This window comes from Limulus polyphemus, unplaced genomic scaffold (assembly GCF_000517525.1).
Source record: "Limulus polyphemus unplaced genomic scaffold, Limulus_polyphemus-2.1.2 Scaffold1875, whole genome shotgun sequence".
Lineage (NCBI taxonomy): Eukaryota > Metazoa > Arthropoda > Merostomata > Xiphosura > Limulidae > Limulus > Limulus polyphemus.
The window spans coordinates 193,169-216,448 of NW_013667485.1; the positions used below are offsets into that span (position 1 = coordinate 193,169).

Genomic DNA, 23,280 nt, shown 5'->3' on the forward strand with positions numbered 1-23,280 from the left:
CATACAGAGATTAATTACTGAAAAGTACAGATAAAATATAGTTTTTTCTTAATAAACATTTGATAACTATCTCAACATTATAAAGATTTTGCATGTGAAATGTGAAAACTTTCTGTTGCATAAAAAGTATTTTAAATTATAAAATGAAAATATTCTTATACAGTGACTGGAACAATTTTCTATTTGAATATCTGTAGATATTGTTGAACTTGGCACTTGAAGGAACAGATAAAGGTAAAATATTTGCTGCCCAAGCTTTAGCACGCATAGGAATTACAATAAACCCTGAAGTTGCTTTTCCCGGACAGCGAGTAAGTTCTTTTTCTCTCTCTCTCTCTCTAAGCAAACCTGTTCTTGTAAGGTTTAATTATATTACAAATAGTTCTAATTTCTTTTTAGTGTATAAATTTTTGCAATGTTAAACATTGATATTAAGAAATAATTTTTCATAGAATCAAATGAGCTAAAAATATTAAAATAAAACTTTTTATAGATATTACAGATTTACAGCCATTTTTATTTCCCTTTTACTCCTAGAAAGTCTTTTTCATTTTTGATATCAGAATGATCTCCTTTTAATTTTTTTTCTTTTAACTTGAACAAAATTTGAATTTCACTGCTCATCCGCTAAAATTTATTGCAAACTCTTAACAGAATGTTTTAATTTAGTAATATTGTTTACAGAATGTTTAATTTAGTAATATTGTTTACAGAATGTTTAATTTATTATTACTAGCAGAAACAGCACCCTAAGTCTGGTTGTTTGTGCTACTAATTATTAATCATAGTACTCGTACATCATTGAAAAAATTTAGAAAAGTTTAGAAACATTTTCTAAAAAAGGATTTTTTTCTGGGAAGTACTGCACGAGATTGTGGTATTTAGTGATAAGCAACTCATTCCATCAATATAATTCATTGTACAGAGCTCAAAATTTTCATAAATTTTACTGATATAAATTGTAATGTTTTTATATTAAAAGTAGTACTCTTTATTAACAAAACTGTAGTTGTTTTTTTTTAAAAACTCCAGTTAGTCAGTACTACATTTAAAAATTACATCAATAAAGATATAGCCAAACCCTCACATATGATACAGTCTTAGTGAAAGTCATGTTCTTGTTGGAGAGTAATTTTATTTAAAATTGTATTCTGTGATAAAGAAATGGTTATTGCACATACCACAGCTATTTTTCAAATTGTCTGAATCTTGAATACCCAAAGTGTAAAATGTTTTATGGATTTTTGTTTGTGGTGCCATTCAACAGATGGCGAAGGAGTTTTGGTTACAAACATATATACTGAAATACACACTACATGCATTATAGTACAATTGGCTAATCAAGTCACATTTCAGAAAATTGTATAACTTGTGTGCTCAAATTCAGTGATTCTCAATTGGTGGGCCATCAGATATAGTTATGGGCCTTCTGTAAACAAGGACAGCTGTGATTGCCCTTTACTAATAAGTCATCAACTGCACATGTGGACTTTTACTATTGTGCCAAATAACTAAGTGGGCTTTGCAAAAGGTTGAGAAACCCTGCTCTAATTGTTATTTGGACAGTGCTAACATTCCCTTCAATACAGTCACAGATTGCACATGTACAGAATCTGAAATAAAATTTTTGTCATTTTATATTTTATTGACTTTTCAGAAATAGACTCGAACATCAAAATAAATCCTAATATGGCTGAGCATAACCTAGTGGTTAGCATGCCAGATTGTGACTGAGGGTTTATAATTCATCTCCCATTGCTGCAAAATAACACTTCACAGTTTGAGGCTGTGGGTGCATTATAAGACTCAAATCCCATTATTCAATTTGAATAGCCAAAGAGTTGTCAGTGGGTGCTGCTGGCTAACACAAACAAATATCTGCCAAAACCAATTTTGTCCTTTCAAAAGTGAAAGAATTTAGCATGCAATATTCACATTTGGGGTAACAGAGACACAATGAAAATTAGGAGTGTTACTTTGTAAGATATTTGAAAATGTTTTGTAGACAGTACTTCAGAAACCATGGACAATGAGGGTGCTGTAGCTCCCCCACTTTTCGAATGTGATATGCTTGCATACCGTTTGTAGTGGTATAAATTTTTTTTTAAATATTGATTACTTAAATTTCACACTGTCATGACAGCAATACATTATCTTATTCTAGTCACCTCAACCTTTTGTTCTTTTGGTAGATGAAATCTTCTTCTCGTAGGGATATTTCAGTATATTTTGAGCCTGAATTAAAAAATAGTTAAAACTGAAACATCCTTTGCTAGTTGGACTTTTATGTCAATCAGATTAGATAGCTGACCAATGCTATAAGAGAATAGAGGTCACAAGGTGATGCTGTCCATTAGGTAAAGAAAAAAAATCCAGAAGCATTCTTTGTATGAGTTTGTTCCTACTTTTTACAAAGAGGGGACCTTCTAGAATCCATTCAGCATTTAGTTTTGAGGTGATTGCCTTCTGATATATCCGAATATGTCAAGACTATACATTGCTTAACTTGGAGTAGGAACTGTATCATTACATGAGGGTATGCATTTTAAGTTTCTTATGTGAATAAAGATTTCTGTTTGATTTACCAAAAGTCTATCCAGCATGTTTGCTTTCACACAAAACCTACACTCAGTTCACATACTTTTAATCGTGAGGTGTCGTAATTTTTCCTGGTCGAGTTCTGCTGCTGTTGCAGATAATTCTAAGACAATAACTCACCTCCACATATAGAAATGCTATTTCCCTCATGCATCTACCTGTGAGTTTGCATGCCACTTGTCTTGAGATAACTTTCACATACATTTATGAGTTTAACATGAACTGTGCTGGTACATGATGATGTCATCATGTGACAACAGCCCTCTACCAGTAGTAGGGTTATATAACCCCCCATGCATAGTAACTCTCCCTCTACACTTGCACTCATGATGACTTTATTCTTTTTCTCAATATGAAATTGAACATACTTGTTCAAATTTCTCGTCTAAGTTCAATTTCATAAGATTTGTGTTTGTTAGTGAAACTTTGGTTTTTCATTTATACATTGACTTTTATTTCAAAAGTGTTGATTTTTATCTTGAATTCTACTAGTCCTGTTGGAATGACAATGCTACACAAACATGCCCTATTTCTACTATGACTTCTGTAGGCTTGTTAACTATTGGGAATATAACAACCTTTGTTCAACATGTTGTGGATTACCACATGCTTACTGAGTCTCCTATTCTCATCCAATGTTATTTATCCACAGTCGTGACTGGCCTATTGGACTAAGAATTGAACCTGATTTGAATTGAGTAGTGCCATACTATTTGAGGAATAACCTTAACCTTCCAATCTGTTTCTGGATATCATTCTTAGGTATCTTCCTTTCCTTATCTTTTGGCTGTGTTCTTTAATATTGCTTATTATCAGGGTTTATGCTGTTTTCGTTTTCTAACAACTTCTCACTCACACCCACATGCCTTATCTACCTATAGTTCATGATTTCTTTGTCCTGACCTGCAGACATTCTACTTTTCCTTTATAAAGTTCCTTTCATTGTTATCTATTTGGTCTGCTTGGGGATCGGGCCCCTTACCTTCTATTTCACTCTCTGGTTCCTCATTTTTCAATCTTTGTCTTCTTTCTCACCACCCTCCTATATTCCCTCTCCTCCCTCTACCTTTTGTCTGAGGCACTTCATCATGCTCCAGAGGGATTTTTTTAAAGAGGTTTGTTCCCTTCTCTTTGCCAGCTTAGTGTGTTTCTTTTCTTCTGTGTCCCTCTTTACCTAGTTCTCCTGCTGTTGGGACTTATTGGGTCGAGTTGCATTCCTCTTTACTGTACACTTTTCTCCTTGTGTACATGGTCTTCATCAGGCATATTTTCTTTGTCTGGGAGTTTTTGATAGTGTTCATTTCTCACTGGAGACTTAGACTGAAGTTCTTGTTATCTTTCTACATTTTTCTTCTATCTCAGCATTTCCCTTTGGCTTCTGTTTCTCATTTGGATTAGTCTACCCCTAACCTTCCCTTTCCAGGTTTTAGGCCTCCCTCTTTTTCTCATTCTCCCACTTCCCAACATCTGGTTCATTGCTCTCCTTGTCAGTGGCTATCTTGTTACATCACACCCTGTGGGTGTCCATCTCTTCCCCCTCACCAGCCATTGGTCTCTGTTTCTGCCAACAGACATTTTTCATGTTCTCTCTCACTTTTCTTTGCTCATCTTCTCATTTCCGTTTTCCTCCTTATGAACACATCTTTGGTCCTTTTCATAAGACATATGGTTGGCCTTGGTTGATGTGTTGGACACCTTCATATACATCTATATTGCCTTGTCCTCCAGACTTTTTCTACATTCTGTCCATCAGATTCATGTCTTTAATTTCTTGCTCATGCCTTCAACATAACATTGGCCTCTTTTGTGTCATGAGAATCTTTCTTTTCCATCTTCACAGCCTGGGGCTGTCATTCCTTTTCCTTGCATTTTGGCTTCTAAGGGTCTATTATAGAGAGTTAACCTTTTTTTACACCTCCATTCTTTTGCAGGAGGTTATTCAGTTGGGGTGACTGGTCAGGATATCCACACTTACTCAGTATTTGGTACATCTGGGCATTTTCTTTATCTCTAGTCTCAGCCAAGCTCAGCCTTCTCCTCTTCACCTGTGTGCTGTGGAGTATCTGGTCATCAAGATTTGCACTTCTAATTCTCATCCTGGATGAGGGATTCTTTTGCTTTTGGAGACTATGGCTTCCCTGGAATCTCTCACTTCTTTGGAGCATGCACAAATGTACCTCCTCCAGTGTATGTTACAGAACCATTAGAAACTTTCTCAAGCTCCATTGTAAACCTCTCCTTTCCTTTCATGGTGGCTGGACTGTGCCAACACTATTTCCAGTGTTTCCTTCCTCCCCAAAACTGGATCTCCATCTCTTCACTGATGCTTCCCTCTCAGGTTGAGGTTCATCTCCAGATGATGACATGACTTCTGGCATTTGGACACAAAACAAGCATTCTATCCACATCAACATGATCAAACTCTTTGCTGTTTCCATTTCCTGCCCCTTCTGGTGGATCAATCAGTCATGATCCATTCCAACATTTTCACAGTCGTTTCTTACATTAGCTGTCAAAGGGACACCCAATCCACCTCCCTTTGTTTTTGGACATTAGACTTACTCTTCTGGACTCATTCATCTTGGTTTCTTCTTGTTGCCTGTCATGTGCCAGGAGCTATGAATCTTGTGGCAGAGTGACTCTTGGCTGGACTATGTTCTTCCCAGACCTTTCATTGTGTTTGCACTCAGTTGGAGATGCTTCTTATTCACATCTTTGCACCCCTCTCAACTCCAAGCTTCCTCTCTTCTGGTCTCCTGTTACTCATCCTTTGGCTGTAGAAGCTCTTAGCTTTGGTTTTATCTGCTTCTTCACTTGGCATCCAAACTTCCTCTTGCTATACCCAATGTCCCCCTCACTCTTGCTTCAACCTCATACATCCATTTTTCATCAAGGAATGTTGTCCCTCCATTTTCACATGTTGGATTTTTCTAGTCCATCAACCCTTTGGTTGGACTCTTTAATCATACAGTCTTCTTCTTGTAACATTCCTAGCACCCTTCCACTTTCAATCAGTGGAAATGGTGGGTTTTTCATGATTGGTCCATCCACCACTCCTTTCCTCCTAGCTGTTCTACTGTAAACCACCTTTCTGCCTTTTATATTGGGTAGCATTGTCCACCACATTTAACCTTTCTCAGTATGACAGGATGTTTTCTTTCCCTCCTGTCCATTTCACTTTCTTCCACTCCTTCCTTCTTCACCAACCTTCTTGCCTAATTGGGTCCTTACTGTGGTTTTGCACACTCTTACATGTACCCCATTCAATCCATTGGCTTTTTGCTCTTTGTACCACCTTTCTCTCAGTTCTTATTAACACCTTCTTCTTACTTGTGGTCGCTGCTGTTCAGTTCTCTGTTATTATTGCTTCTCTCACCCTCTTCCACTTCAATTATATACTTCATTACCCAGACCAGTCTTTTCTTCCTCAGACTTCTGGCACTCAGAAGGGTAAACATACTTTCTGTCCTGACTCCCTTGTTTCTATCTCTCACTTCTATGATTGATCAGATCTAGATTGGTTCCTTTCTGTTACTTCTCATGGAAATCTCTCTTTCAAAGTCTGTTCTTACCCTGGGATCCCTCTTTTTCCAGAAACCTCTCCCCTTCTATCTTTATTGAATGGGTCTGTTTACTTCTCCAGTTGGCATATTCTTCCCTGGGTGTAAATGCTCATAGACTATTTCACATTTCATTGCATCTGGTTCATCTCTTTTCTCATTCTGTTGCTTTTCATATTCAAAAGTTGTCAGACATGATACTCCTGGTGGGCATGTGGATGTCCCTCCACATGTTCGTCACTCATCATCTGAATGTTTCTTCTCCTGCAGGATTATGACTTCCACTGGTTGTCATACTTCAATAGATCCACCATCTTTCAAATTGATATGTATGTTTCTCTTTCATTTCTTTCCCTTCCATCAAACATGTTCCCACCAGGTGACTGGGGTTGTCTTCCATAGTATGCTTATTTCATAAAATCCACATCGAGCCAGGATAATGGAAAGTGTTCAGCCAATCTACCCTAACTCTGCCAGTGTCTACTGTGAGATGGGAAGTTCCAGAAGTCCATTTGAGTTATCCTCTTGGTATACAAAGTTACTCAGTTGTCCAATCCAGAGCATACTAATTCCATGGACTATCATGGGAAAAGTTGGCACCAAGGAAGTGATTACCCGCTTTTAAAAATAAGGTTTTGCAATCACTCATTGCACTGTCTCAAGTAAAAGACCTTTCCAGTTGGTTGTATGATGGGAATCTGGACACTTCTCTGAGTCTTCCTGATGCAAATTTGCCTCCCTCCATATTCAAGTGGGCCACAGGAGACCCTTGCCACTTACCAGTTCCTAACCACTGGGGTGGTGAATCATGGAGAATCCTCACCGGTTGGGCAAAGCACAATATAATGTAAAGTAGGGCAGTGGTAATGTTGTCAGTATAGTCAATCCTCACACAGTTAATTTGCCCTCCTCCTGCAACTAGAGTCTGTCTAGTAGAGTCGAAGTGAGCACACACCATATGGTCTGATCTTGTCCTAACTACACTGCACACTTTGGCTCACAGACAACTTGTGTGCTGATGCTCAGTTGGTCATGAATGATCACATCCCACCCATCCCTGCGACACTTCAGACTCTTTTGCCTTTCCCACCCTTTCATCTCGGGTGAAGAGTATATTCTGGTCGAGACAAGATGCAGTCTTTCATAGGTGTACCCCTTTGGAGCTCATCTGTGTGTAATTTTTACATTGGACCTTCTACCACTTCAGTGTAAGATTCTAGAATTTCTATGTTATTATCTTGGAAGTTAACACATTTCCTGGTATGAAAATGTATTTCCAGTAGGTACTCACCTCTTTACACATTTCCACCCATCCTTACCCCACTTTGACTCACCTTTTCTTCATGCCTTGCATAGGGGAGTTACTGTGCATGAAGATTGTGTCACCCTCCTATTAGTGGAGGGCTGTCGTCCCATGATGATGTCATCTTGTACCAGTGCAATTCATGTTGTATGCATGAATTTAGGTAGAAGTTAGCCTAAAGCTTGTGGCATGCAAATCTCACAAGCAGACGCTTAAAGGAAATAACATTTCTGTGTGAAGAGGTATCTATCAGAAATACATTTTCAGGTTAGGAAAATCTTAACTTCTAGTTCTCATCAGGAAATTGGTTTTTAACTGAAAATACTAAACATATATGGCTTCAAAAATAAAATTTGTATATTAAGCTAATTGTACATTGCGAGAAAAAACACATTAAGTTCAAGTCTTAAGATAGCCTGACTGTTAGATGTGTAACAGCTTATTAATGAATGGCAGTATTTGGTGATAGGAGGATTCTCCCTTTGTTGATTAAAAATGCTCTTGGACTGATGAAATGCTGCTATGTAACTGGTGATTCATAGAAATCATCCATATATTTAAGCACACGTTTATATTATTAGGTGTCTGCATTTCAGATTATGTTGCAACACTGACTAAACTAATACAGCTTGATAATTTTTTTTTGCTAAAATTATAATAAATAATTAATTAAATACAACGTTTTATATTTACACAATAAAAACTTTTATTGAAGCCGTACGGTGCATGAATTATGGCATTTTGTCTAAGATATTGCTCAGTATGATACAACAAACAAACTGTTTAACAATTATATTATGGTCTTCTTTTCACCAAAGGTAAAAGTGAAAATATAACATGTGATGTAGAAGCCTAAAGCATTCTTTAACTTGCTGCACCCTTTGCTATGGATTACAGTTTCACTTGTTCAAGGCTAATTAGCACAGTTTTGGTCAGCAAACCAAAGCTTTACAGTTAAGCCTGTTATAATGGTAATGTGTATGTGATATTTGTGGGGTTTTTTAGTTCTTTTGAACTCACCACATAGTAACCTAAATTGGTTTAGGTGTATGAATAATATTATGACCAGGAATGAAGAAGAAAGCTCACTGAAAAACATGTTAAATACTAGCGACAAAAATGATGGGGCAAGTACTGCCACCCCCCACCCCATAGTATATCCTAACCTCACCTTTCATAGCTAAATGAAATAAATAAATTTTGCAAAATCAAGCTTGAACAATAAAGAGGCAGAAAAGTGCAGTCGAGGCAGTCAAATGTCGATAACTTCCTTTGTGAGCCAATCAAAATTAAGATCATTCATGAAATGAATTTGTGGCATATACATAGAATAATTATTTATAAAAATCAGTTATAATAACAACTTGTAATAAATAGAAAAGCCAATGTATTTTTATAACACCATGTTCAAACAATGGATTTTATGTCATGTTGCTTAGCAGCAAAAGTATAAACTAATATTGTTGTTAGTCTGTGTACTGAAAGTATAAAATGAAATGTATAGACAATAAAACTGGAAAAAAATATTTGTTGACTTCTGAATTTAAGAGTCTCCATTCTTTAAAAAAGTTTGTTTTTGATTAACAACTTTAGTGATATAGCAGAAAACAGCTTAATTCAGAAATGATTTATGTTTAAAATTGAATCCATATGTTTACATTCATGATAAATTTTATACACTTTGATCTTGGCTAGGTGATCCCACTCTACGTCTTTACTTTAGGTTTATTATACCAACACTCACTACACTTTCACACACTTTTCATAAAGTTTCACACATCCTTATGGCCCCCTTGCATCTCCTCACTAAAATCGTAAGGGGCATACAGCAATTGAACTATTCTATCTGGATAAATGCATTTGGACTTTTGACTCCTCGTATTTTGAGAAATCATGTGTGATGTGACACACACTGGCTTTTATGTAAGTTAGATATAAATGTATTCCCTCGGAATCTGAAGGAAAACTGTGAAAAATCATTGCTGATGAAATTAACAAGTCCCACACAGATAACATTTCAAGAACTAAAATCTCGAGAATTCTGTAGAAATGTGGCCTTTGGGAATGGAAAGTCCTAATTGTGCAAAAAGAATATAACAAAGAGACTAGCTTTTGTGAAAGAACAAGCATCTTGGTCTTTTGAACAGGGCATAAGATGCTTTAAACAGATGAGTCTAAATTTGAATTGTTTGGTTCCAGTTGGCATGTGTGTATTGGCCAAAGAAGGAGTAACTTGTGCCAACAGACAAGCATACAGGAGGCTTTTTTTGATGGTTTGAGCTGCAATATCTGCAAATGGTGTCGGACATGTTCTTAACATTTTTGGAATTGTGGATCAGCATAAGTACCACAGTTTTACACCCTCTGAAAAGAAGCTCATCAGGAAGAATTTCATGTTTCAAGAAGATAATGGTCCCTATATACTCTTCCAAGAAATGTTGAGTTTATTTGGCAAAGAATGAAAGCTCAGGAGATCTCCAGTGAATAGAATTGCTGCCACAAAGTCCAGACCTTAACCCAACAGAACAAATCTAGGGTTTGTTGGACTCCATCTTCAGCAAAATTACCAACTGTATTTACGGAAGCATCTGGACACAGCTTAAAGAAAATGAGATCAAATTACGCCAAAGCCTTTGAGAAAATACACAGACACAGTGCCACAAAGATGCCAAACTATTATTAATGCCAAAGATGGCTGCACCAAATATCAACATTAGATAAACTTAAGTACATTATTTGTGTTCTAATTTTATAATACTTTCCTGTAAAACTAATTGTAATAATTATATTTTAATTTCTATAGCAAATCAATGTCTGTTTTATGTGTAAAAGTTATAAAATGAAATTTTTTAGGTGTTTGAATAAATTTGGACACTACTGTACATTTTTTTGGCAACTACTTTATTTTTCACAGGCAGCAGAAGTTGTTCGACCTTTAATGTCTCTCCTACATCCAGATTGCTCTGCACTGCAGAATTTTGAAGGTCTAATGACAATAACCAATCTAGCTCAAGTAAGCCCCAGTGTTAGGTGAGTATTGCTATTCAGTTGTTTACCAATTGGTATAGAACAGTTCCCACTCTATATATCATATTTATATTATGATCAATATAATAAGTTTAGAACAAATTTTTCAACGGCTTAAATATATATGTATAAGGAAGAAATCTGTTTCATTTTTGTTTTTAATAAAAATAGTTAGTTGAATTTAGATTAGCTATTGTATTCAATAAGGAAGTCAGGCTGTACCAGAAATGCTAAGATTTTTATATCTCAAGATTGAAATAAAGGAGCCATCTAAATTATTAATGGTTTCATTTTGAGTTTACTTAGTAATTAAGTATTATTTTATTACAAGTTAAAGCTTTTAAAGTAATAACGTGCCTGTTCTAAAAACAAATTCTTCTTACTGTAAAAGCTGTAATTTGTAACAAAGAACATCTAAATTATTGTTTGAAAAGCCTCTTTCACATCAAACTTAATAAAACCTAAGCATAGTTAAGCTGTTATAATATATATATATATATATATATATTTAAGAAATTTTTAGAAACATTGAAGTTTAACTATACACCAAAACTGTTATATAAAATGTCAGCTGAATTGTGTGTTTTTGAAGAGATCATTATTTGTTTGATAAAGCTAAAATTAACTAAGGTAATTATCTATTATATCACACAGGACATTTGTTAAAGTTAATTATTACAGAACTCACAATTTTAGAATTTCTTTCATGCACTCAATGTATATTCAACCCTGTAAGTCCATGAATAGTAGTGTAATAAAGACATAAGAATTTTTGTCTACTTTATCAAGTTGCATTCTTTCCTACTATAGGAGTCGTATTCTGAAAGATTCAGGATTTTCTTGGATTGAAAACTATATGTATGAAGAACATGAGATGCTGAAACGTGCAGCTACACAGTGTATAGTCAACTTAGTGACGTGTGATGAGGTATGATCAAATTATAACTAGTAAAGCTAGTTCTATGTGTAAATGCCTATGATTATTCTATATTCCATAAATAATTCATATATTATATTATTAATAAAAGTCAATATATCAAATACTGTTCATTTCTAAATATTCCATCAAGAGTGATAGATTTGTTTGTAAATTCAAGTGAGTATTTTAGTTGATACTTTTTCTCAATGACCACATTGTTCAAGTTTTTTGTATAATACACCTATGCATACACACACATACACTAAAAGGAAAAGTTTCCTTTAGTGTATGCTTTTCCCTTATTTCCTTTGTGCTTTAGTTCTTTACCTTCTTTCTCCAGCCTCTGAATTTGCTTTAAGAGTGAAAATAATAGAAAAGTTTCCCCACCATGGTTTTAATTCTCTATATGTTAATCTTAATAACTAGACTTTATCTACTGGACAAAGTAATTTAATTTTGTTAGATATCATTTCAGCTGATGTTTAGTGAAATTTCCTCCACTAATGAATAAATGTAATTTCTAAAAAATATAACAAATATATTGAAAATAAGTTTTGTATGTGTTTTCCATTTCTCCTGTTTTTTAAAGAGCACCATTATGCATACAGTGTAATTCCAAGTACGAGAACTAACAGCACCATAACATTTTAGCAATTTTTCTAGCTTATTATGATGTTATATGTTAGATATACATGTTTGTTTAAGTTTAATGTGAGTGTTATGATTTAGATGGTTTAACCCTTTGGATGTTATAATCGGATTTATCCGTCTTGACGTTTGTAGCCGTTTGGTGCAACAAGCAGATTTACCCCATGGTGTCACAAAAACTTTTCCTTGTGGTGCGACAGTTGGGATACTCATACGTCCTTCAATTTCCTGTCTTAATACTGTGCATGCATGCATCACCAAACTAAAGTGCAAATGATGGATTTTGATATTGAAAAAATACTAAAAGAGGTCAAATTCTAAATTCAGTTTTTTAGTGGATAAGTGACACTTTTCGAGAACCCACCTAAAATTTAATTATGCACTCAAAGAATTAAGTATAACACGAGTATTAAATATAGGTATTTTTAAAAGCAATACTTAATTGCAAGCTTGTTTATGTAACTATTTTCAAATCATACATTGTGTAGCTCAATTGTTATGAATTGGTGATTGTTATATAAATTCGTCATATTACAAGAACTATTTTCGTTTTTCTCGTTGTTTTAATTCAGTATTATTGCATCATAATATCTAATAGTGTGTGGAACATTCTATGTCTGTGTTTGGGTATAAATATGCATCCAAAATGTAGTTTCAGATTGTTAATTAGACCCAGACTAAGTGATTGTGAGTTTAGCCATAAAGAGCTTATAATGGTGGTTTTGAAAGTGAAATTATCACAGATTGTGTTGTAATAATAGAATATAGGAAAAATAACTTGTCAATTGTGTTCTAATGTAATTCAATCAACCTGTGTGGAGTATGACGAAAAAGAGACAATTATTTAAAGTTCTGGATAAAACTGTAATAACCATCAGTGTAATGAATATTTGTGTGTACATTTGACTTGTTTTAATATATTTTAAAACAAGTGGACTGTGTGCAGTTTGTTTATTGTTGAAATTTATTGCCAACAAGTCATAGACACCTACTGTAAAGATTCAGGCCCATACATAAATAACCTGATAGTATAATGTACCTTACTCCAATGAGCTTCAACCATATATATTTCTGGAGATAAACTGACTGATTACTTTTTTCTCTTCACATTTTTCTCTTGGAGTTGGAATGATGATGATGATCCAATCTGGATACCTAATATACCCAGTTCAGATTGAGGTTGTTTTAGGTTGCCTATCTACCTTGGGGGTGTGGGATAAGGAAGTGACTCTAACGTCACAGAAAGACGTAATAATTAAGGTAGAAAAGCATTTTAAATGCCTAGACTTGTTTTTCTTCAATATTCTCCCTCTCTGTTAATACCTCCTGATGCTATTGCATGAAGGATATTTTCATTTCAGTAAGTTTTAACACATCCCCGAGATGGGTTTTAAGAACATTTTTAAGACATAAGAATTTACATAGTAAACACCATAACAGAGGACACTCCAACCTATAGTGGCCAGAAAGAACTTCCCCAGTGACAGTTGAAATATGACTATTTATTCCATAGATTACAGTAATGCTATTTGTATTATGTAACTGGCTTTTTCCTGTCCCTTCACTCACAAGATTAGATTTTCTCGTTTTGTGCTGACCTTTGTATGCGAATTTTTTCAGAAATACATGCCACAAGCCTTCATTATCCCTCTGTTGGAATCCAAAGTTCCAACACATCTCTCATGCAAAGTATCATGCGTCAGCTCTCCACCAATAGGAGAGCACTATTCTCACATGACGCATGTGACTCCCTCTACACACCACTACTGAACTATCACTTCTCGTTTGGCAGCTGTCGAGTTCAGATGTTCTTTCTTACATTGTTCAGTTACCTTGAAGTGGTTTATTTTTTCATTTTTTATTTTTCTTAACTTTATTTACTGCACTTCAAAGTTGTGGAGTTAATATTTTCCTTAACTCTATTTACTACACTTCAAAGTTGTATAGTTAATATTTTTCTTAACTCTATTTACTACACTTCACAGTTGTGTAGTTAATATTTTTCTTAAAGCATTACCTCATTGTGTTTGCCACATTTTCTTGCTTATGAATTCCAAAGTTACAGTCATCACTTTGGTTACTTTGCCAGTGTCTAATGCCATATTTTCAGCCATTTTCGTTGTTCATTCGCCGAGAGATTGAGCGGTATATAACCACACTCTCTCACCTTCTTCTGCCCCATTTCCTCCTGAGCCTTTCTAGCCAGGCCAGGCTGACAACACTTTTGATCATTTGTTCCCCCTCCCCCCAGAGTTTTCTGTGCCTTACCGTTCACTACCTAATGATTCAGCTCGTCCATCATCGGTCTTTTCAGACTTTATCTCTCAGGTATGTGATGTTTTGTCTCTTACACCTGTTTCATATGGCCCCTAGAATTTCTCTTTTACATGAAACAACTTCCCGACCCTGTTTAATTTTTCCCCATCCCCTGATATTAGGGTTCACGCAGACCAGTTTGTCTCTTAACGGGGAGGGCAACATCCCCCATGGACTTCGAATCAATCCATCCTTGCTTATCATTGGGTGAACCCAGATTACCCTGTACAACTTACCCAAGCCCCATTTTCTCGCCTTCATCTCACCCTCGTGATCCTATAAAGGTACCTTTCGTCCTCTCACTTTTTGTCAAAGGCATTTCTCTGCTGAAATCCTCTCCATCCTTACTTCTACATTGGCTCGTCTGTTGTCTTCAGCTCTCGTGCTTCAAACGTGGTTTGTTTGTTGTTGGAACCTCTTGGGCCATGATGATGTTTTGGTGCAGACCCATCTCCAGGCTCGTTATTTGAGGGACCTCCTCATGGTACTGTTTCTGCAGCATTATGTGTTTGACTTGGTTCCAGAGTCTTTGGAGTCGCGGGTGGCCTTGGCCAATCAACATTCTACCCTTACTAACTTGGTAGCTTGTTTGTCGCAGTCGGGGCCGAGCGCGGCACCAGTTCCTATCCCCTAGCCTTTTCCTTCCCAACCTCCCACGGTCATAGTTCAATGATACATGGTCAGCCAACAGCAGTAACTAGTGACTACATGGTCAGTTTGGGCCCAGTGGGGGCTTATCTCTTAATTTCGTTCATCAGTGGGGACCTTTTCTCACTGATTTCTGGGATTACAGAGTGCTCTCAGAGGGATAAGTTATCCCCTTTCTCTCCCTTCCTCCCTTATCCAGTGTTTCCATTACCTTCCCTTCTATTCTGGATCCCTCGACATGCCAATTTATGTCAGAGGTAGTTCAGGACCTCATCGCACAACAGGCTATCAAACCAGGTTCACAGGGATTTTACTTCCACCTGTTTGTGGTTGTCAAGAAGGGGGACTAGTGTTTTATTATAGATTTATTCCATCTAAATCAGTATGTTCACACTCCTTGCTTTACCATAGAGACATTTCTATCCCCCAGCTTTTTCCTTCCCAACCTCCCACAGTCACGGTTTGCTCTTCTTTTTTGACCATCTCTCAAGGCAAGTGGTACATTTATTGCTCCTGGGCATTGACTCGGTGGTTCCGGGCTTCTCACCCAACAGTCAGCTGTATCAACAAGTTTCTCACATGGCTCTCTCGATTTTGGGGTTTTGGGTGGTGTTATCCCATACCTTCCATTTTTCCCATTTCTGTAGGGTCTTTGTTTTCCATGTTTACCTGTTCCTTCCAGCTCCACTGGCCACTTTACCTCCATTCGAACCTCTGTCTACATGTTCCCTGTTTCACCTATCTTTGAAGGTGTATTTCTTCCTTCTTCTGGCCTGTGGGCATTGTAGGTCAGATATTTTCACCCTCAATATCACCTGTACCTTGTACCACTCCTCCTACCTTATCCTTTATCCAGATTATGCTTTCCTTTCTAAAACCTCTGCAGCTCAAGAAAATCAGTCCTTCTTTTCCCCTATCTGCCTATCCTCTATATCTCATCTCTGCCCTCGTCCTAAACTGGATAAACCTGTCCATGCCCTCCTTTGTTATATTGCTTGCACGGCTTCATTCCAGGGTACTCGTTCCTGCCTTTTTATCCCTTGGCAACCTTCCTCTTCCCATGATCTGCCCCTAGTTACCCTGAACAATTGGGTTCATTGTTTGACCCAGTTTGGCCTATTTTTTCTTGTCTCCTTTCAAGTGTGATCTCTTTCACATTTCCTCACATCAAATCTCTCATCTTACCTTCTCCCTTGCCTCTCATCTTCATCAGCCATTGGAGGATATTCTATGATCATGCATGTGGATGATTCCACACTCATTCATTTCCCACTACCTACACCACATTGCTATTCTACAGACTTTGGCATGGCTGTGACACAAGGTAAGTTTTTACTAATGCTTTCTTTTCTTTCAGGGGCCCCTGTTTCAGCTTTACTTTGGATCCTGCTCCGTGGTGAGTGGTGCCTGACCATATTCTGTTTGTACTCGGAGTGAGTTCCACTTAGATGGCTATGATCATTTGCAGACATCAAATTCTCACTGTAAACCATGTTGATTCTTATACATTATATCACCCATTGCACTGTCCTCAGGTATTGCTGTTACTCTGGACTCTCCACCACACTTTTTCCACTTTTCCTCCAGTGGAGTACAGGAGTCCTTACCACTTACCAGTTCCAAGCCACTGGGGTGGTTGACCATGGAGGAAGCCTGCTGGATGGGTTCCACAAAGGTGGCTATAACCATTCAGTTCAGAGTAGGGCAATGGTGTTCTACTGGTGTAGAGGGAGTTACAAGACCCTCTGGATGAGTAACTAATTCCGAGAGTCGAAATACCCAAATGCAGTTCACCCCTCCAATTGGGTGCCCTCCTCCTACACTCGCATAGACGTCAGTACCCAGAGAGTGAAATTTTGGAGATCGAGTGAACCAATCACATAAGTCCTCACACAAGTTTTGGGTTGTCCATCTGCCCTTCTGGACTTGTCTTCTGTGTTGTGAGTCGCAGAAGGTCTAAGTGGCCTGTTTCTGCTTATGCCCTGGGTTTTCTCTCATTGGGTGACAAGGTTGTTACTGATCTAGTTTTTTTTCTGGCTGGTTTCACTGTCGTGGGGGTTGAGTGCATGTGATGAACATCCCTTGGATTCTGGATGACACATTCCAAGGTCCCTGGCATTAGGCTACCCTGTGAGTTCCTGGAGTCGAATTTTAGGTTTCCTCTTGACTCTGAGACTTCAAGGGAAGATGGTATATGATCCTCATCCTACCGTTATAAGGATGTCTGTGCCCAGTGAGTGAAGTTTTGGATGTAGTTGACTTACCGAGTACGGTTCGTCTTGTCCTTGCCACTCTACATCATGGGACACATCCTCACTTGCCCACTTTCCATCATAGGATTGAGTGATTCTAATTTCTGTTTAAGATCACATTGGTAACTATCCTCTCCCATTCGGATACGCTCCCTTCATGTTCTGCCATGTCTGGTCCTCCTGATCATGTCGTTGTTCATGGCAAAGAGATACCTGGCTCAGATGTGGTGCAGTACCCTTCCTTAGATCTTCTGATCTGATCTTCTCATTTCGGGGGTGTCCTCCAGATGCTTCTGGAAAATACGCCTATGCTTCCCTTGCACCAATCTCCCCTCCATTCCAATGTGTAATTCAAGCTAATCTTGTGAGCAGAGGGAGAGTACCTTATCAGAAGTCACCCATCCTCCCCACAATCTTCCAGTGCTTGTATTTTCTGTCAAACTTTAAAGTGATAGTTCAGTAGTGGTGAGTAGAGGGAGTCACATGCATCATGTGAGAGTAGTGCTCTCCTATTGGTGGAGAGGTGATGCATGATGATTTGCATGAGAGACGTGTTGGAACCTTGGTTTCCAAGAGTGAGATGATGAAGGCTTGTTGCATGCATTCTGAAAAGTTTGCATGGGCTGCACAAAATGAGAAAAGCTAATCTTGTGAGGAGAGGGAAGTATCTATCGAAAATACGTTTTCATTTAGGAAAATTATGACTTTTATGTTTATGTACTGAGAATATAATTCAGTCGCTTATCTTTTAACTTGTATTTTTATTACGAACTTACATGATTAATTTTTGTTTACTGTTTTCAACTTTTATCTAATGTTGGACTTAATTTAATAAATCCTGTTAAATAATTTATGTTAAGTTTGAATCTTTTATGTTTACATACATGAGCTTTTCAGATCATTATTACAAATAACAGATAATAAATCATTGTGAAATTGTGTGTGTTGGCACATTTGGTGAAACTGACTTTGATATGTATAAAAAAAAAGTTTTGTTAGGCACTTTCCTTCTTTATTAAGAGTTAATATTTAGTTGCATATTTCAACGTGTGTTTGTTTTGTGTGCATATTATTAGTAATTTGAATTTCTACTTCACATATAATAATAATATATATAATTACTGTATTGTTTGCTGTTACAGAAATTTTACATTTTAATTCCTAATATTGTACTTTCATTAATGTACCATTTGCCATATACTGGCTTTCTCATCCAATAGTCATTATAACTGTGACAGTGGATGCTTTTGGTGCAGTTCTAGATTGTGACATGGCTCTTAAAACTTGTGTTGCACAAAGTGCCATTCAAATTGAAAATGATAAATTCCAAAGCTGATAATTCATCCATAATAAAGAAAATATAGATTATCAACTTATTGTGAGCATACATTTCTACATAACTTGACACTTTCTTTTGTTTTTTATTAATATAAATGTATATTTAAATAAATAAGCTCTATTATTTCTATAATAACATTCTGAATAGTTTCAAAATTATTATTCTACTGCTCATCCACACTAGGTTATTAAACATTATGAGGGAGATAATGACAGGGTCAAGTACCTTGTGCTTTTGTCTGAAGATGATGACTTTGAAACAGCTAAAGCTGCATCAGGGGCTCTGGCTATGATAACTTCATCCAGCACAACTGCTTGTAAGAAAGTGTTAGAGGTAAGTTTTACCAACTGTTCAGCTTTTTTTGTTTGTTTGATATTTGTACACTTATCCATTTTGAACATAAATTTGTTTGTAATACTAGTAATAAAAACTCACAAAAGTGATTTAATTTTATTAAGTGTTACTTTCTTTTATTTACACCATGAAACTGTACTTTCTTCTCTATCCCTACAGTTACATTTATGAAATAGTCTAATCAGTCCATATATTTTGATTTTTATATGTAGAATAACTAAATGATAATCTTGCCACAAAACCTCAACAGAACTCCCACCTCCTATACATAGTACTGTGGATTGTGCAAAAGCCTAGCTTGTAATCATCATTAGTGTGTAGTGCTCTTCCAGTAGGAGGGTGACACGTCTTCCATGTGCAATAATTCTTGTTTGCATTAATATCTGAACAAGGTATATTCTTTCCTTGGTACTGCTTTGTTCAGATGTGTTTTTCATAAGAATTAATGGAATTTTTGAGTTTATTATTAATGTAGTTAAAAGAGTAATTTGTGTATATGTGTGGGAAGCTTTTTAACTTTTATTAAACTATAGAAAAATGAAATTAGTAGTAGGGAATTATGGACAACATCACCATATCCAAAAGGAAGGAGTGAGTGTAGGTAGTACTATGTATTGCAAAGGGAAAAGTAGTTGGAAAATGGATCTGTCATCCCTCAGAGCCCCATCTCAGACAGCAGTATTTATGGGTTAAGATTTTGTGTGTGAATTTCAGTACTGGTATAATCATCCTGTTGAGTTTTAATATTTGCCTCCATTACCAAGATTTTAAAAGCATCTCTAGATCTGGTGTGTCATTTGATTTGTAATTTTTTATCAGACCACTTGGCTCAAAGTGTATTTTGTATTTTAGATGTTTGGTAGGTATCGCGTGTTGTAGAATAGGTTTAACTTCACAGTCATTGAGACATTACACATAGCCATCAGATTCATTCAGAACTATTCATACATTACTTACCTCACACGTGAATAGTCTAGGTAGGTCACTTAACTGTTTTAAGTACTGTAAAAATACAGCATTGCCTTTACATTTTATAAATTTTGTGCATTCAAATACAAAAATACCACCACCAAACAAATGTTTCATATACTGTGAGTTTTCCTTCTAGTTTTCATTATTATTTATAGTGTTGTCTTTTTCACTTTTATTTTCTTGATTATGAGAATATAAAATACCAAACGTTTAACAATTTCAATTACATTTTTGATTCAATTATTTTAAATTAGATATATATTTTTTTAATCAAACTTGTATGTTGGGACATGTTACTGTGTTTATGATAAGGTCACTTTCACAGTACCATTTACAATTGCTTTAACTTGGCATATTGATTTCTTTTATTGTTCTTCAAATTTGTCATTACAGACAATGATGTAGGCCTATGTATGACAGATACACCTGGCCAACTTTTCCATATATATGTATTAAAAACTTTGTAAAACAAAAAACATTGAAGGTTCGAGGAATCATCTGGATTATGAATTGCTGTTTCCACATAAATTTGTGACATCTCTCAAAGTTTTGACACTCCTCCACAGTAGTTGTCGAATACTTTAATAGTGACTGAAGGCACTTTGAGGTCAGTGGTGTTACCACCATTGTTCATGTGGACTACTTAATTATATCCCTTTTGATCTTGGATCCAGGATTGTCCACTTCCTGCTTTTGTTACTTTGGTTTAGTCTTCCCCATCTTTTGAAGAATTTGGCCAGTGTTGTTTATGCTGCAATTCAGGTTTTGATACCTGCAGTGAACAAAGTGCAAATAGCCCAATTTTATAATTTTATGCTTGCCAACAAGCAGGTAAATCATATTACATGGTGGCCAATATGATAACTATACCCTAAACAAACATCACAATTTCTATAACATTGAAGTGTACAAGTTAGATACCTTTTGCAGATACTTACTTTTGAAAAAGGGAAGAGGAGGAGATCCCCAAACTGAAAGAGATTCAAGTGAGTGACACTCACGCAACAAGGTAGCCCAAGACTGAGCAAAAAACAAAATACTGTTGCGTCAGCGAGTCACATGACTACTGTGGCGCCCTCTTGTTTCTAGAACTATCCCGTATCTTGGCGAATGCTCTAGTATTTGCTAGATGGGGTCGGCTGGTATATAAAAGAGGGGAAGGTAATGTGTGCGTAGATAGTGAGTAATTGAACTGCAGTCATAGAGCACGAGAGACGTTACAGCGTTTGTTTAGCGCGATTGTTGAAGTTGAGTGTATCGGTAAAGTTATATTCGGAAAGAATAAACCAGTTTTATTAAGTAAAGACTTGTGTCGCTAAAGTTGAATCAAAGTGAACAGAGATGACTACTGACAAGTAGCTTCAGTACAAGATTCCACACTTTAAGAAATACCACTAACTCATCACATAGAAAGGAAGCAACACAGAGGTTCCTGGCAGAAGACTGAGTGAGACAAATGCCAGAAAGTAATGCAAGATAACTGGTATACAATGGAAGAAGAAAATCAAGTACATGGTGGAAAACAAGTATGTGTAAATTTCTATAGCAAAATTGACAGGGTTGTGAAGGAAAGTCTCTTAAAAAAATTAAAGCATGACAGACAATGAAGAAGTTGAGTAAAGAGGAAACGAAAGTGAGTAGATGAAGAGTGAGAGAGACAAGGACGAGAAATAGGAAAGGTGGCTATCCCATGAATTCTATAAAGGATGGCAAACCAGATGGGGAACCCAATATTCAAAAAAGCAAGTCTTGTTACTATCCAAAGAGCACAGGAATTCAATTGTGACACTAAACTTTAATGTACAGACATGCTGTACTATTACAGCATCAAAATCATAATATGATTGATGTTGAAATTCTCTTTGAGGGCTGGACTTCATGGATTTTGGAGGCGGTTTGTTTCTGAAGCTAACTCTCAGTTTCAGTCTGGTTGGAGCTCAGCATTTCCACTTTGAACATGTGTGAACTTCTTTTGCTACACTTTACTGACTTACTCAGGAACTGTCTCTGTCCCTACACTCTCCACCTCACCTAAATCTAATGCCACGGGACAATTCTTCAGCCTACTCTAGATTTTACTCCCATCTTTTGAATTTTTCCACAAATATGGGAGATTGGTATCCTCTGCAACAAAAAAATTCATATGAAAGATACAAAAATCGAAATTACAACATTTAATAATACCTTAAAAATTGTTTCTCATTTTATCTACTGTATTTTTTTAGACCTTCAAAAAAATTACAGAATAACTAGATTACATCGTTAAATAAATTATTGTTAAACAAATTAAAGAATATTGAAATTGCCTCATTTATTAATATTTTATTTTCTAGTATGAAGTTTTTATGGTATTTTTAATTTTTTTCTAAATATTGAAGCTTTTTTATTTTTGTATGGCAATTTTCAGAATGCTAGATTTTACTGTTGTAGTGATTACTGAATATAACTGTTTAATAAAAAAAATTATTTAAGAAAAACACATTTGGTACTTTTTGATATTTATTAGAGATGCATGCATTTAATATGTCACTGTTTCAAATCATTTTTGTCTGTACCTTGAACTGTATCCCTGATTTCAGGCACGATCTTGGCATGAGATTTTATGTAAACTTGTTGCTAGCCAGGATAAAGATTTACAGCATCGAGGTGTGTGTATTGTCCACAATATGATTCTAGCTGACCAAGAACTCGCTGAAAAGATTGTGGAGACTAATTTATTAGAGGTACTAATGGCTATTGTTCGACCTGAAGTTGATGATGTTTCAGAGAAAGTCAAGGATTATGCTCGTGTTGCTTTGAAAAAAGCAGAAGATTATAAATTGATTATGTCAACTGAAAAAGTTAGAATTTCTGAATCAAAAGATGAAGAATAAAAGCCAATCAAAAATGTATTCTTAGTACTTTTTTATCAATTATATAATATTATATTCTTTTTTATTGGTTAATTATTTTTATTTCTTAAATTTATATAATTTATTTACTCAAATTACTTTGTAAAATATACACTCGGAATCAGTTACTATCTATTTGAGTGACTAATGGAGAGTTCTTTAACCATACATATATACTTAGTGACAAAACAATAATTTCAGGAGATACTCCAGTCTTTAACAAAATTGTATGTTACATCATAAAGAAAAAAAGATTAAGTTAGAATTAATAAAGACAAAGAATTATAAAGTTTTATATTTGCTAAATTTGATAGTAATTACTTACAAATACAAAAATAATATTTTCTAAAACATGACTCTGGCTTCATTATTTTCTTCAAACTTTTGAAATAAAAAATATACATCTTTTGTTCACAATAAATGTTCCTTTTTTTGACAGTCTAATGTCTCCTA

The 23,280-nt window shown here is 35.8% G+C and overlaps 1 protein-coding gene across 1 annotated transcript in view; it reads left to right on the forward strand.

The window, feature by feature from the left end:
- The window catches only part of LOC106465224 (protein unc-45 homolog B-like), a 152,579-nt gene extending 129,762 nt beyond the window's left edge, over window positions 1-22,817 (forward strand). The window contains exons 16-20 of the mRNA XM_022393080.1: window positions 198-311; window positions 10,376-10,491; window positions 11,299-11,416; window positions 18,794-18,943; window positions 22,516-22,817. Of these exons, the coding sequence (XP_022248788.1) occupies window positions 198-311; window positions 10,376-10,491; window positions 11,299-11,416; window positions 18,794-18,943; window positions 22,516-22,809 (792 nt within the window). The 3' untranslated portion in view covers window positions 22,810-22,817. The remainder of the gene's footprint in view (window positions 1-197; window positions 312-10,375; window positions 10,492-11,298; window positions 11,417-18,793; window positions 18,944-22,515) is intronic.
- Window positions 22,818-23,280: the final 463 nt, after the last annotated feature.